The sequence below is a fragment of the Saccostrea echinata genome, unplaced genomic scaffold, assembly GCF_033153115.1.
Source record: "Saccostrea echinata isolate AGI-Se365-2 ecotype Australia unplaced genomic scaffold, CSIRO_AGI_Sech_v1 ptg000015l, whole genome shotgun sequence".
Classification (NCBI taxonomy): domain Eukaryota; kingdom Metazoa; phylum Mollusca; class Bivalvia; order Ostreida; family Ostreidae; genus Saccostrea; species Saccostrea echinata.
The window spans coordinates 15610592-15626582 of NW_026889764.1; the positions used below are offsets into that span (position 1 = coordinate 15610592).

The 15991-nt window shown below is 33.7% G+C and overlaps 2 protein-coding genes across 2 annotated transcripts in view; one reads left to right on the forward strand and one right to left on the reverse strand.

The window, feature by feature from the left end:
• The window catches only part of LOC133187665 (germinal-center associated nuclear protein-like), a 33190-nt gene that overhangs the window by 15904 nt on the left and 1295 nt on the right, over positions 1-15991 (forward strand). The window contains exons 16-28 of the mRNA XM_061323083.1: positions 268-370; positions 507-640; positions 805-962; positions 3925-4089; positions 4313-4854; positions 5224-5390; positions 5645-5824; positions 6439-6693; positions 6820-6981; positions 7412-7535; positions 8083-8281; positions 13237-13408; positions 13597-13699. Of these exons, the coding sequence (XP_061179067.1) occupies positions 268-370; positions 507-640; positions 805-962; positions 3925-4089; positions 4313-4854; positions 5224-5390; positions 5645-5824; positions 6439-6693; positions 6820-6981; positions 7412-7535; positions 8083-8281; positions 13237-13408; positions 13597-13699 (2464 nt within the window). The remainder of the gene's footprint in view (positions 1-267; positions 371-506; positions 641-804; positions 963-3924; positions 4090-4312; positions 4855-5223; positions 5391-5644; positions 5825-6438; positions 6694-6819; positions 6982-7411; positions 7536-8082; positions 8282-13236; positions 13409-13596; positions 13700-15991) is intronic.
• Positions 1234-2923, reverse strand: LOC133187582 (tripartite motif-containing protein 55-like). Its single transcript, XM_061323003.1, has one exon. It carries the CDS (start codon positions 2902-2904, stop codon positions 1249-1251), a length of 1656 nt encoding a protein of 551 aa, XP_061178987.1. The 5' UTR covers positions 2905-2923; the 3' UTR covers positions 1234-1248.

Sequence of the window (15991 nt, forward strand, 5' to 3'; positions counted from 1 at the left end):
GACTAGCTTGATTCACGTAAAACTTGCTGATTTTTATTTTTTTTTAAAGAGATTTCTTCTTTATTCTCCCCCCACCCCCAATCTGACCCCATACTGTGGTCACAGCATAACTGAACTTAAATCCGCTCAACATGAGAATTATTCAATACCAGTATGACTAACAAGGCCATGTTTTAAGTAATATTCTCAAGAATAATATTTTTTTCTTTCCAGCACACTTTTACAAGCTCTAGTACATTCTTTTTTTTTGTTGTACATGTATCTTAGGCAATCTATGGAGGACCATTACCAACTTTCTCATTGCCAGAACCAGAGAACAGCTTTGATAACAATGGAAAATTTATTGGTCAGATCATTGTCAAAGATTCAGGTGTGTGATCAACAGAAGCAAAGGCAACAAATGATAAATTAACATCTTTTCAAAAGAGCTGAGTGGTTAAATTTAAATTAAGAAAATGTAAATGACAATATTATAGTATCACCTAGACCAAAATGTTTAATTTCAGATTTTGTGGATTCTCCAAGAAAGGATGCAGTCAGAAGCTACAATGTTCCTGATCAAATATCTGTGTCTACAGATAAAATGGCTACTCCACAACCTACTGTTATACCAAAAATCAAGGTCACCTACACAAATGAGGTAAATGTCATATGGTATTGTATTGCATATGTTTACTAATCACAGATGTATAGTTCTTTCTCCTGAAGAAGTGTCATGAGGCAACCACAATTTTGCAATGTGCTTGAAGTTTATTACATTAAGATGTGCCATGAAATTCAGTTTCATTTTGATAAATATTTCAGGAAGTGAAAGAGACTGCTAAGTTTCTATTCTGGGAGGTCATTGACAACATGTGTCTGGAGATTGGACAGGAAACAAAGCATGAAGTAGATAATCTAATGGAAATCTCACAATCTTTGTATGATTCTATCACAGGAGAAGTTGTGGCTGAATTTGTATCGTAAGTTAATTTTCTTTTGGTAATGCTCAAAATTACTTAAAATGAAGACAAATATGAGAGTTGGTGAACCATAATGCTCCTAGAAGTTGCAAGTTTTTTCTTGACTTTTTTACTCTAAATTAGAAACTTCCACAATGACAATCAAAAGAGCAGAATGTAAAAAATTCATCTTATATCATTTTAGGATTCTTTATGGTGAATTATAATTTATGGACAGACAGACCAATAAACATTAAAAAAAAAAAATTCCCTGTGACAGCTGTCATTATTTTCAAGAGGTGTAACATTACAATAAATATTTGATCTTTTTTACATTTCCTTTGGGTTCAGTGACAAACAAGTTGTCATTTTTGTCCACACATAAACCAAAAGGATTCTCTAGGTCACAGTTATCTATATAACAGAGGAACTGTCCATCCTGGTCTAGGATGTGGATACAGTGGTTGTCAAGGTCTGCTGTCAGGATCTGACTCTGGCTGTCTGTTGTGATGCCACGGGGTTTAAATGGTTTGTTCTTTGTAGCAGAAGGATGACCAGTGTATCTGTATAGGAGTTTTCCAGCTTGGTTAACCACTACTATAGCACCAACTTTACAGTCAGCCACACAGGTATCCAGGTTTCTGTTCTCAATGATGTACTTAATGACGCTATTTCCTGAATACAGAGGTTGACCCTCATTATCAAACTGGATTGTTTGTTTTTCTGTGGAGCTCGAGTAATGGACAACTTTGGATTTTGTTTTATCATCACTGTACATGGTAACCAGGAGATCACCAGGGGAGGTGACACAGAGATTGAGAGGTACCCAACCCTGTAGTCTGATCACCTCCTCTGTCTGTACATTCTTCACTTTGTTCACTGTGCTTCTTTGCCGGTCAGAGTACACTAGATCCCCATCACTTGTCAATGCTATATCAGAAGGTGCTTTCCTTGACTTTGTTTTGATTGTCTTGATAAGTGAACCTTGAATGTTGAAGCATTTTATATCACTGTCCAGTCCACATGTCCAGATTTCTTCTTCACTGAAACAGGTAACAGAGCGGAGGTTTTCATAACCAGAATTTATAGTAGTGAGTTCTGGTTCTTCCAGCAGTTTTCTGGCTGATATATCTGGTTTCTTCAGTGTGTAGCCTTTTTCTCCTGTTGTGGTAGATAATGGTGTCAAAGACCCAAATAACATGTAAAGCTGTTCTTTATCTATTGTCTTTGGGCTAAACATTGGCAGTGATACTTGAACTTTAGCAGGAAGTTTGCTAAATTCTTTGTTGTTAGAGCTGAATTCCATGGCTATGGATATTTCATTTGATTCTTCAACTTTTTTCAGGTTGAGCCATGTTTGTTCAATTTCAGACTGTATCTTTTTGATTTCATCAAGATGTGTCTTCAGAATGTCCAGGTGTTTGTTTTTCATCTCTGTTATTTCTGATGTCATCTTGTTGACAATGTTGTCAATTTCTCTGTGCCATTCTTCTCCATGTTGTGTCACTGCTGTTGTAAGTTTCTCATATTCTCTGTCTAAGCCTGCTGTCTGGGTCTCTGTGTCAGTGGCAATTTCTTCATATGTTGGAGAAATTATGTTTTCCAATATCCCAGTATCTTTTTCAATGGTTTCTCTCTTTGACTTGTAAGTTTGAAAAAGGTTTGACAATGTGTGTCTCTTATGACTTTCAGATATTGTGCATAAAGAACAAACAGGGATTTCACATTCCTTGCAATGTAAGTCACAGGTTTTTGATGGATGTGTTGCACACTTTGGATAGATCAAGGTTGATTTTCTTTGTTGGAATGGAACAATTTTATGTTTGTCATATTCATCAGCAATGTGTTCTCCAATACAGGGTTTACAAAGGTTGACATGACAAAAATCACAGTACATCTGTACTATAGCTGTCTCACAGAGGTCACATCTTATCACATCCTGGGCACTGTGGTGGGGGTCCATGATAGCTTTAGATCTAAAACTATAAAGTATCATATTTCATATTACACTATTTTTACTGAATTTATGCTCATATGGTATTTTAAAACTTATGTAAATGAAAATATGAATACATGTATATTTCTTCCTTATTGTAAGATAAAATTTTCTGGCATTTAGAATATTTAAGATAATTTTTAGATTACATTGTACTTATTCTTGTCTTAAGAGTGACATCATTTGAATTCTTATGAAAACACTCCTTCTCAAACCTTGATTTAAGAGACCTCAAGAAAGAAGTGAGTCAATCATATTCAGATGTAAAATAAATGTATGGTTATGTATATGGATCATTGATGACAAAGAAAACAGTACCTTGTTACAGATAATTCAGTGTTTTATTTCCCTGTCACTAATGGTGGCTGCTATCACCTGATAGTCCTCGGGTAAACATAAAGGTTACACTTCCTGGTCTGGTGTCATTTAGAGTTATCTCTCTTGTCATTGTAATCAAACTAACCAAAATAGTAGATGTGAAAATAATGGATCAGAAAAATTAACTAATTAAGAGGAAACCAATATTTTCAAAAATGCATCAATAGGTGAAAATTAGAATTAAGAAAACCTGCAATTAGATAAAAATATATTTCATATAGTTAATGAAAATTGGACAAGACAAAAGTTGTGTCCTTAAAGGTGCTTGGACACAGATTTGAAGTTAATATTAAGTTCAAATCTGTGTCTAAGCACCTTTAAGAATATTTCAGGGGATGTTTGTTTGAAAAAAATTGATGACTCGATCATGTTTAAAACAGGTCACATGACACAATATGGTCATTGAGAAATAAACCTTTTCTTTAACTGGCAATAACTTTTTTCCTTTTAAATGGTCATATCCTTCATTGTGTTGAGTGCAAGCTCATTTATCATAGTTTGATGCTGAAGCCTTTACTGGTGTTTCCTTTCTTCCTATCTTGATGTTTTGCCTATGATTATTATACCAATAATAAAATTTCCTATAAACTGAAATATTTCCACTTGAAGGACATTGGCCAAACAAGCTGAGACAGAAGCCGAGTTATTGAGACAGAAACAACAGAAAGCTGAGAAAGAGGCCATGATAACTCGGTCAGCTGTGTACCTGACCAGTGAGATTCTGAAAGAAGTCCTTGATCAGGAGACATTGAATTTGTCTACTGCAGAAATTAGGTATGACACATTGACAGGAAATTTTGTTTTAATCTTTTTGTGATATTTAAATTTTTCACTAACTTGTAAACATGCAGTAAAAATTTCAATAAGAAATATTCATATATTTGCTTATATCAAAACTGTATTTCTGAAGAGGTCATTTTTTTATTTTTCTAGTTATATCATTATTAACTTAAACAATAACTTCATTTCCTTTGTAATTACATTGTCATGGTTGTAGGGAAGTACATGCAGAATTAAAGAGACAAAGAATCCAGAGGTGTTCTGCAGAGATAGCAGATGTCATTCTGAACTCCACTGTCCAGGACATTACTCAATCTGTATCCTTAGAAGTTTATCAGAAAGATGTCGTGGAAAGGCTTCAAAAGTTAGCTGACCTTGAACACTGTGTCAAGGTCAAAAGAGCAGGTCGCTATCTAAGAATATGGAAAGCTCAACATACTGCTCAAATCAAGTTTAAACGCTCCTTGCTCGACTTTCCTTCATCAATCTCCATGATGGACCCAGCACAGCAGATAGAGACGTTAATTCCAGACAGAAGGGTGGAGGATATCCAAGAGGGAGGATTCTATGTGAACCAGACAACAAAATTATCTGTGGAGTCCCCAGTGATGTTTGTGAAGAGATCACAGGTGGAGGACAAAGTGCTGACAGCACATGAAATCTACAGAAATCTGTGTCGACAGAAAGCTTGGAAACCTTTGGACATTTGTTCTCTTGGTGGACGTCATTTGCTGGTGAAAAATAGAGTTTCTTGTAAAAGTAGGTCATCATTAGAGTTAAACGAAATGAGATTGAAACTGTTAAAAATGTCCATAGTTGACATATGGTTGAACAACGTTTATTTCTCAGCATTAAAAAATAAAGTGCTTATCTCTTTGTGCAGTGTAATAGCTATTGGAGTTGAACAAGTTTTATTTCACAGCATTATAAAAATAAAGTGCTGATCTCTTTGTGCAGTGTAATAGCTATTGGTCACATGCAGGTTAACCTTTGAAAATTATTTTCTATATAAATTTATTCCCCAAAAAGTCTAATATTTCCCATGTTTTACTGAGCAGTCAAGGAAAAAAATATATGTCAGGTCACTCATTTAAAAACTGTTATGATATAAGTTACTTTATTTTGTAGAAAACACCAAGTGCAGCCAAGTGTTTTGGAAACTGGTGATTTCTTTACCAGACCCAGACTACATACAGACAGACCACCAAGGTCAAAGTCTCAGTCATCTCGCAAAATGGCTGAAGGCCAAATTCTCAAGAGGGACATCCAAACCTCACCACCACTCTTCAGTACAGGTAAATCTAACCCCTTGTACTTGTATAATCAACAGATATTTGAAAGATATTATTTATTGTTTGAATGAGAACAGTCTAACAAGAAAATCAAATATTTCACTGAAAGAGACTTAAGAGTTATAGATGAGTATTATTTTTATATTGGTGTTATTTGTTATTTATGTCAGTGCTATTTGTTATTGATATTGGTGTTATTTGTTATTTATATCAGTGTTATTTGTTATTTATATCAGTGTTATTTGTTTCAATGACAGAATGAACTGCTGAGTTTATATACTGTACCAATTACATATGAATCAATGTCAGGCAGTCTGGGTGTTTGTGTGAGGCTCCTGGAGGGTAATATATCCATTCATGATGTACCTGGCTCCCTTCTGGGAACCTCTTGTCTTCTTTTTGTTATGCCTCCACCCCTCGTTGAAGATCCGGAGTGGGTAAGTCAATGGTCCAGAGTAAGATGTATTATTTTACTGAAAAATGTGAAAATATCTTAAATTTTGCTAACTACATAGATGAATAAGGTTTAAAGAGGACATCTGTTAAATAACAGTCAAGGGTCAAGATATAGCTAATACTTATTAAGGCTGTGTATCATGAGGGGAAAAAATACATGTATCATGATTTTTCAGAAAAAAAAAAATATTGCAAAATACAATGATATATCAAGTTTTTACATTTGCTGGTTTCTCCATTTTTATTGATTTTAAGGAAGGAAAATTTAAAATTCAGCTTTTTTTTTTCAAAAAATCTGATTCTAGTTGTCTTTTGCACTTTTTAAATCACAGATTAAAGCAAAATAAGGATTTAAAATTATCTCTCTTTTTTATTACAAATTTGACATCCTTTGGTTTTTAGTGAGTTCCACCATTTTGTTTCTGCAATACATGTACTAATTTTCAGACACACACTTGCTTATTATATACTTCTTGAAAATATTAGGAAAAAACCGATAATGGAATAATTCATCTTATGTATTGAGGTATAATATTGATCCCCTCTGCATCACAATGAGACATATGTTTTTTTTTTATATCTCAATATTCTTTAGCTTCTTTGGGAAGAAGAGAAAAAAAGATTAGAAGATCTCTTGATGAGCAAACCAAACTCTCCTGCTCTCCCATTGGTTGTATTATGTCCTGTTCCAGCCAATGAAAATGTAGATGAGGACTTTATATGGAGATGTCTGAATATTGATGAGTTGGTTGAAGATGGAAAGATAAGTGACATTTCTCTTTGTGTTGTGAAATATGATGATGATTTTCCTAAAGGTGTGGATGTTGAGGAACTGGAGGTCACAGAAAAAGTAAGCGGATAGATGTGAATATTTCTATTCTCTATAAATAATTTAATTTCATCACAAATATAACTAAGTCTGAAGTGAAGGTCTTAATATACATTGTGCCCAGTAAACTTTTGTTTATACATATAGTTATCAGAGAGTGTTAGATGGCTGATGGAACACTCCCCAGAGCCCCCCGGTCTGAGGGTCCAGCATTGTAGGGCTGTGGTGGAGGACTTTATACAGGATCAGTTCTACAGACCAGTGTTGTATAACCTAAAACAGAGGAAACTCAGTGGATATCTACACCAGGTGATCTTTCTACTGGAAATGAAATATAGCTTATATATTGAATGCTATTCCTTGTTGAAGGTTTTAAATGTATCTCCCCTCCAACACACAAATACATTATTTGTTCTTTGTCACAGATGCCTGTATGATAATAGCTGGCTGTGTGTTTTTGAATGTCTCAGTTATAGCTATTGCCCATGATCTATTACATTTTAGATTCAATCCTGTCTATCAAATCAAAAAAAATGTACGGTACTGATAAAAAGTAAAATACTCAATAACATGACCTATGATAGTTTATAAGTCATACCTTTATTCAAGTGTTACTTGGAAAAGAGAGGGTATGTTGTTTAAAAAAAAATCATTGGGTTTTTTTTTTTTTTGCCTTTTTGGAATGATGTTGATTGATAACTACCGTTGTGGTTCTTGAACTCTTGAAATACATTTACAGGACCCAAACACAATAATAACCCTGTACAATGCTGTGATTGTCTATTTACAACAAGTGCTGACATCACCAGAACTGTTGAGTTATTCCTGGCCAGTCAGTGAATTCACTCATTCAAAGATGCATGGTAAGTTATGTGTGTCCAGAATATTAAAGTCAGAGTCGCTTTAGCTTTCTTCTCTTTGAATTTAGAATGGAGTGTACCTGATATTATTCTCAAGCTGATAGAATAATGGAACTAGAAAAATTATTTAGTGTATTTTTTCCTTTAATACTCCAGTTTTGAGTATGATTTTGTATTAGAATAGTTGTAAGCCAATATATAAGACAACAAGCTCACCTGAGCGCTTTGGCTGGAAAATGCAGAAATCCGTTTCATTCTGAAAAGTTTAAACAACATAAGTGGTCCCATTATACCCCCCCCCCCCCAGGTGCAGGATGGAGGGGGCACGGTTTGAACAAAGTTGAATCTACACTAACTGAGGATGCTTCCAATTTAATATGACTATCTTTGCTTTGCTGTTCTTGAGAACAAGATTTTTAAAGATTTTTCCTATGTATTCTTATATTGAAATTTGATTACCTATTGCGACCCCAACCCTGTCTGATTCTGTCTGAATCTGCGGGCTTTTTACTCTGCAAGAGTTTTAGAATTCTTTTTTTTTTTCTATCAGACTTACCTCCCCTGTATTGGAATACAGACAAACACATGACATTGGTCTCTGACCTTTTGGATGACCTTCAGCTGCCAAGTTTTACCTACAGTGTAGAAGAGGATGATGATTGGTCGACAGTCTGTCGTGATGTGTGGGCTTTTGTTCAGAGAATTACTGATGGATTTCCACCATCACAGTGTGTAGATCTCACATCTAAGTAAGTCTATTAATTTAAAGGTCATGACCTAGAAATGTTGTGTACATTCAACATTTATGATATGATAAATTATTTTAAAGATTTCAATGGGCTTGTGAAGAAAGGTGTTAGGCCATCATTAAAAATATCTTTGTTTCCCCTAAACCGACCCAAAAATCTCAAGTTGGGTAGTTAGATAGGCAAATAATTTTTTTTGACAGCAGCTTTGAAAATACATTCTTAAAATTGAATGGAATGATACCTTAAAAAGAAAGCGATTTGTAAACAGCCAGAATACCATACAAATGCCGTATAGACTCAACATTTAAGGTAAATTTATTCACAGCTATTCAATCGAACTTGTGAAATATCTCATACCAGAGTAAATTTTTTGAAATTGAATACATCTGTTTAAAAGATTCTCGGGTATGCAAGGACTGGACATCAGAATATATAATTATGTAGTTTTTCAGGGCTTCAAAATATGCAGTGGTTCTAGAGCATTTCGTTTTGGAGTCTCGAAGTAAGGAGCTATTTCTCTAAGTTGCAGGTTTAAATCCATGCGGGACGTTGAGACCTGTTCTTCAAATGAAACCCAAAAAAAAAAAAAATGGGTTCAATGTCGCAGTAGATACTGGCACAAAAAAAGATCCCTCACAGCTCAATGGCCTAAAGTGCCGCGTACAACTCTAAATTTGGAGCCTTTCACTAGACAAATGTTTAAATAAATGTTGTTATCCCAATAATTATCAGAGGAATTCAAATCAAAGTAACAACCAATCTTCAAGGGCCTTAAAGAAAAATACATGGACGCCTCAGAGAGCTTGTATAATAATATCATATCTATTTGGAAAAAGTTTGTTAACAATATTAAATTGAGACAAACCATATCTAAAAATGGTAAAATATCATACACAATGTCAAAGTCATGAAGTTTAACCCATGAATAAAAGGCATCGAGAAAGGACATTTGAATTCTATGCATTAGAATGAAGTATGTAGACATAATTACAACTCCTTTTGTCCCATATTGTAAATATAGGAATATTGATGAACTGTTCATAAGATCAAAGCTCAAATTAAATAAAACGCAGTAAAATTGATTGGTGTGTTCACAAGGTGGGCCCCTTGTCTGCTCATGATGGGTATCATGAAGAAGGCCTACGGGTCTAAGCATTCTCTTTATACGTACCTTAATTTTAAGACAGGTAAGTAAATACAACCAAAACACTCTTAATAGGTCATTGTATATTATACTTTATTAACAAAGTGTTTCAAGAATGTAGGATTCTTATATGCTAAAGGCATAAGGTTGATACGTCGCCTTTCTTTTAAAACACGAACTAACCCTCTGTGACCACATATTGTGGGCCCCATCTTGTTTCCAACAAACGGTTAACAATCACAGAATAAAATCAGCTGTTCTGACAAAAACGGATTTTTATGGAATTCTATTTTATAAAAGTTGATAAACATAAAAAAAAATATTGGAATATCTTATGAAAAAAAACTTTCCAGTCGGCGCGTTTCAATTGGATCGGTGGCGTTAGGGGAAACAAAGGTATTTTTTATTTTGGCCTTATAGGTCCTATTTCTTCATTTTTTAAGCGCTAAGCCTTTGCAGAGCGCTTACTGTCATCTTAAATCTACTTCCGTTCGCGATCCAGCGCCACTAAGCAAGTTAGATAACTCCACTGGCTTTTCTAAAAATATGCAACTGGAAATCCCCGACTCTCTTTCGGCTATTTTAGTATAATACTGAGTTACGTGCAGTTCTAATAATAGGAGTCAATGAGTAAGGTAAAGATATGCATGTACATTGTAGGAAAATCCACTGTTAATAGATAAGGGCGGTTCTTGTCATGCTTATCTCTATACATTATATCGTGTCGACATTCATCAGTTGTGTACCATGCAGCTAACAATTGCTGCATTTATGGCGCAAATACTTAAAATTAAAAACAGTTTATTACATGTCATGTACATGTAATGTAGTGATTGAATAAGTACATATTTTTAAAACTCAGATGTGATTTTAATACGTATTTAAAACTCAAACTGGAATTGAGTTATTTAGTAGAAAATTTCGCATAAAATTGATTTACAATGTACTTACATATGTACGTTCTATATAACTTATATCCATATAAACTATTATTTCTTCTTACAGACCCTTATTTCAGGCAGTGTAACTAAAAACAAGTCTTCCTATTATCACCCTTGCACCATGCAGAGAGCTATCAATGAAGTTGACTTTCGCATCTCTGTATCAATTAGTAACAGACTGGAATGCATTCATGGACTGTCTATACTTTTGTGGTACTCTATACTTAAAATATGGATAAAAATATGATGTAAATAATTCGCAAGGTAAGGCAGTTTGCGGCTGTACGTACATATAGGGCACGTGGTGGCTATGTTTTCAACGAATCCACTCAAATAGGAAAACTAATTTCTCGGAATATTGTGCTTTAAAATTGTGTGTGCAGTGGGCAAGATATGGCGAAAAATGCAAAAACCTTAATTAAACGTTATTAGCAATGGATAGGAATAGCGCCGATGAATTGTTCAGCAAACAGTGTAATTTATTTGTATTAGGAAACTAGTAAGAAATAGTTTATGTAAAGATGTGTGCGTGTTGCCGATTTGACTGCTTAGCAACTTTATGAGGACCACATAAAAACAGAGTAAAAAATGTTGTATACATTCATGAAGATTTATTTAATATATAAACTTGAGATTAATACACTGTATTTTCTTTCTTGGGCTGTTGAATTATTTATCTTAGAAATAGCAGAAAAATTACGGGCAGTTATTTTCAGTAGTCCTTTTCAACTAACACAACAGTGCTGTGGATATTTTTTTTCTCTAAACATGTTTTGCGTGGTTGTTAATATCGTACATAAACAAGTAAAGAATTGTGTAAAGCATTAAACGTCCGTAAAAAAAATATAGAAGCATTTTAAAGCATTTTAACAATAGTCCAAAATACTTTTGAGGTTTAATGACATATTTTTAATCCGAAGAAGAAAAGTATGAAAATTTTATTTTAAAAAAGTAATATTTACAAATTATACATATTGTGAGATCAACAGAAAAGACAAATTTTTGTTGCAATGCATTATAAATTACGTATATGAAAATCAGAGATGAAAGGATAGCACCGAATGTTTTATCATCAAACAAAGAAGACAAATATTATATCTTTATACTCAAAATGTATATTTACCAATAATCTTTGACAAAAGGACATTAACTCTACGAGTGCTCATTTCATTGACATAGGGTTTTGTCACATGGCGTTGTTACAAACATGATGCCGATATGCTGCACAGCGCGATGAATGTGAAGTGTTAAAAATGTATAATACACAGCTGTAGACTGTTCAAAACCGTATGTAATATATAGTCTAAGTTTCATTTATCATTAATAAATACTGGACGCTCGTAGCGATTGTGTAAATATCTTACACACTCCATTAATGTATTTCTTGTAAAATCCTTTCTACGAAACGTAAATTAATAAATTGCTTATGAATATGAAAAAAAGAGATATACTAAAAACAATTTAGTGAGAATTCTAGTATTCAATATTTTTGAGATGTTTTATCTATAACTTTAATAAATAATTATGTTTTCAATAAGGAAATATTTATCGACGCAATAAACAAATAACATCTTTATTTTCCGAGTGCAGTTTTTAGAATTAAAGCACAGTCACTAACAGCCAATCTTCAATTTGAAACAGTACCATTCACGGTAGCTCAGTCGGTATAGAGCGCTCGCTTCGTGATCGAGAAGTCGTGAGTTCGAATCTCGGCCTCGACTGACCTAAGTCGATAAAAAAAAATGGGTAGCAGCTGTTCCTTCGCCATGCGCTCGGCACTTTGAAGTGAAAGTTGCAGGTCCTTCGGATGAGACCTTAAAAACCGAGACCCCGTGTCACGGCAGGCGTTATCACGATAAAGATCCCTCACTGCTCAATGGCCCTGAGTGCCGAGTAAAGGTCAAAAAAGCCCTTCACCGGTATATGGTGACATCTCTATATGAGTGAAAAATTCTCGAATGGGACGTAAAACATACAATCAATCAATTAATCAATTTGAAACACTCGTAAACAAGCACGGAATGAATTTATTATCAAAAATTATCACCAAAATATTTTAGCTGTCGGTGTTGCACATAAATGAGAGGAATTTCAGCGGCATTTTCAAGTATTCAAAATCATTTAGAAACATATAAATTTTCCAGCAAATGTATAGTTACATTTATAGTCTAAATTTGGTCGGAAAACTCGTCGACCATCCCTCCAATAAATTGCGATTTTCCTTTGAGACTCTTATAAGGAGATGGAGAAAGAAAATATTTTACATGTTTTTCTTTCTTTTTAATAGGTTTCAGAAATACATTGTACATTGCTGTTTGGAGTAAATATCTGCCATTTAATTTGTATATATTGTTTTTTTTAAAGAAGCGGAGAAATATTTTCTTGCAATTTCGTGTATATGAAATTCATTGATCTTTTGACAGAAGAAGAAAATGTAAAATGCTTAAAATAAAAAGGCATAAGACAATGTTGAATTTCATATCCCAACTGGAAATTTTCATGACTCCCATGTTTGATTATGTATCAAACAACTGTGCTAGCCCTAACGCAGCCGCACTGTCAAGATATTGCTTAAATTCCAATACAACAGGCAATTTAAATTCAAAATAATTTTGATGAATTTCAAATTGCAATATGCTTAGCGCTTCCCAGTACTTTCAGTACTTTGATTTTCAATGCTAGCATCTCTTTTGTTATGTATGACATCAGTATAATAAAATTAATTTGCAAGTCTCCACCAATTCAGGCACATTATAAGGACATTTACATACATGTACCTGCAAAATGAGGATGAAAAGTAACACTGTAATTGAATACTTGCTGAAACCATCATCATCATCATTCACCTCAAAGTAACATTTTTTCCCCAGAGTTAGAGTACTGCTGCGACAGACACGTCTGGACTTTGAGGATACATGTGACCTTTGTACAGGGGTCAGTCAGTGTAACCCGACCTACATCAACATGCCCTGGACTGATGTTCTTATGGCCTGTGTTGAATTCAAGATCACTGTAGCTGACTTTACCGATCTAAATTCAGAGGTTTTATTTGTCTATTTTGATTCATTACATTTTCAAGTTACATGTACCAAACTCAAATTATTAAGATGTTATAAAATCTTGTATTTCAAGAAATATTTTGTCATTAAGCTAGGAATTAGGTATCTGGTATTTTTACAAAGTTCTGTTTTCGATATGCTGTGACTGAGTTCTTTTAAAATGTTTTACAGAGTGGACTTGAGGAGATATTATTGGCGTACAACAAGGATGCCCTCTTAGACTTTGACCCACCTGTTGAGTGGCGGTATCTAGAAGATGAAAGAGACAGAGAAGGTCAGTGTTGATACAATAAATGAAGCTCATTGTATTGGCCTTGTTTATAAACAGCAGTGTGTATGTACATGTACCTCCTAGAATTCAAAACTTATTTTCTTATTTAAACAAACTAACAAACAAAACAGGGTTGGGTTCAATTACTTTGAAATGTGATTAATTACTTTCAAATACATTGATAATTTTGTCAATTACTTGCAATTACAATTACATTGATGTTTACAAATGTAATTAATTACTCTCAATTACTTTGAAGAATGTAATTAAATACATTTCAATTACTTTAGTTTTATTTTCAAAAATTTCAAGAACAAATACATGTAAAATTTTAGATAGGGGTTATATTTAAAATAAAAAGCATCAGGTGCCTTTGATGTCATTGTGTTTCATCAACACAAGACCTATTTGTACTAGCTGCAATAATGTAGCCCTCTCCGATTTTTTTTAATCTGATATTTTCAGGAGAGGGCTACAATTCCACTGCATCTCCGTAATGGTGCAAATATATTTTTTAGATACGGGCGACTGCAGGCAAAATAAATTGTTTTTACATACAACTTACTTCCAATAAGACGGAATTTTTATTTACTATCAACATCATAGTCCTTTATACGCGAAAACCAAGTAAAATAAATCTGCGTCTTTACCAGCCGCAGACCTGTTTACTCTTACGATTTCGCCGTATTTTGTACGGATTTTTAGTCCAAAATACGTCTCACGTTTTGCTATAATGAAAATACGGACATCCGTTCATATGGATTTTAGCAATTAGTTTTTGTTATCTGTCTCAGTTTGACGCTTTTTATTCGCTAAAAAAGATAAAAATTTCAAACATTAAAGTCACCATAACGCGGTGGTTTAAAAAATGACAGAAATCACTCAAAAGAAAGCAGGGTATGATGTTTTGCTTTGTTACTAAACCATGTTTTGATAATCAGAAATGTAGTTGTTTTCTAGTAATATATGTACAGTCGATGAAAAGTGAAATCTTACAGGCAAATGCCAAATCTCACTGACAAATCTAATAAAAAATACTGAGAGACAACAATTTGGGTAAACAGGTCTGCAGCCGTTCTCTTCCGCAGCCATGACAGTTCTCGCGTGACGTACTGAGACTTGCACTTGAATTTTAGAATCACTTGATAACGAAAATGTCGGTGTTGATAAATGATTGTGTTATAAGGTATCACTAAACTTCGATAAATAAAAGCATTCCATGTGGAATTTTTTTCATAAACAGTAATATTTATGCTTAAAATAAGGGAATTCCTAAAAGATCCGCTCCCCTTGATCCCGAATTCTCGTTGGTTGTCCCAAAATAAAATCGATCAAGGTCAGTAAACATGGCGGATAAATTCAAGTTGTGATGTTGACATACATGAAAAATAACCGATATACGGATTATTTTGTATATTTTTTGATCAATTCATGTCTTGCATAACTACATTTTATGAGTTCAGGTAAGATATGTTAATAAAATACCCACTTACTGATAATTTGGGCCGAAATCTGTGCGGTAGTGAATCACTCCCGCACTTGCACCATTACGGAGATCCTAAGGAGTTGTAGCCCTCTCCCAAAAAAAAGAAAAAAAAAAAAATTGGAGAGGGCTACATTATTGCAGCAATATTTGTACATATTTAATTTATAATATATTTCTGGTTATAACGCAGTATTTGATTGGATTAAAAAAAATACTTTATGTTGTATAAATTGGGTTGCCTTCGTCACAATGACTTTTGTCAAAGACGTATCTATCCGCCTCATATTACATTCAAATATTGTACAGTTTGAAGTCATTTTTTAAGGGCAATCATCTTTGTTCTCAGGGTTTTTTTTAGGGGTTGTAGGGGGCCTGTAATAGGCCCCATTCCTAATGGTAAAAAGTGTGTGTTTTTCCCAATTTCATTGAAGAAAATTCCCAAAAGACAATTCGAAACTTGACATTAATGTTATTCTAAATATGATAGAAAAAAATTAAACTTAAAATTAAATAAAAATTCAGAACAGCAAACAATTAAGTGAAGCTGATTTTCAGTAAAGATTTATTGAATGTAAATTAGTCAATAAATGCTTTGCAAATCAAAAAATGGCTCCTATTTGAATTTATCTCGAAAAATGTGAATTATGATATTTTTCCCAATTTTAACTAAATGATGCTATTTTTTCCCAAATGGAAAGGCCCAGGCCCTTGATTTTAAGACCTAAAAAAAACCCCTGGTTCTTGCACTAAATGAATGACAATTAGATTATAATGAATGAAATTAATAGCTACCCAATTTATATGGTATA

Excerpts from the sequence above, each read along its gene's own strand:
- LOC133187582 (XM_061323003.1), bottom strand. The coding sequence starts at position 2,904 with ATGGACCCCCACCACAGTGCCCAGGATGTGATAAGATGTGACCTCTGT.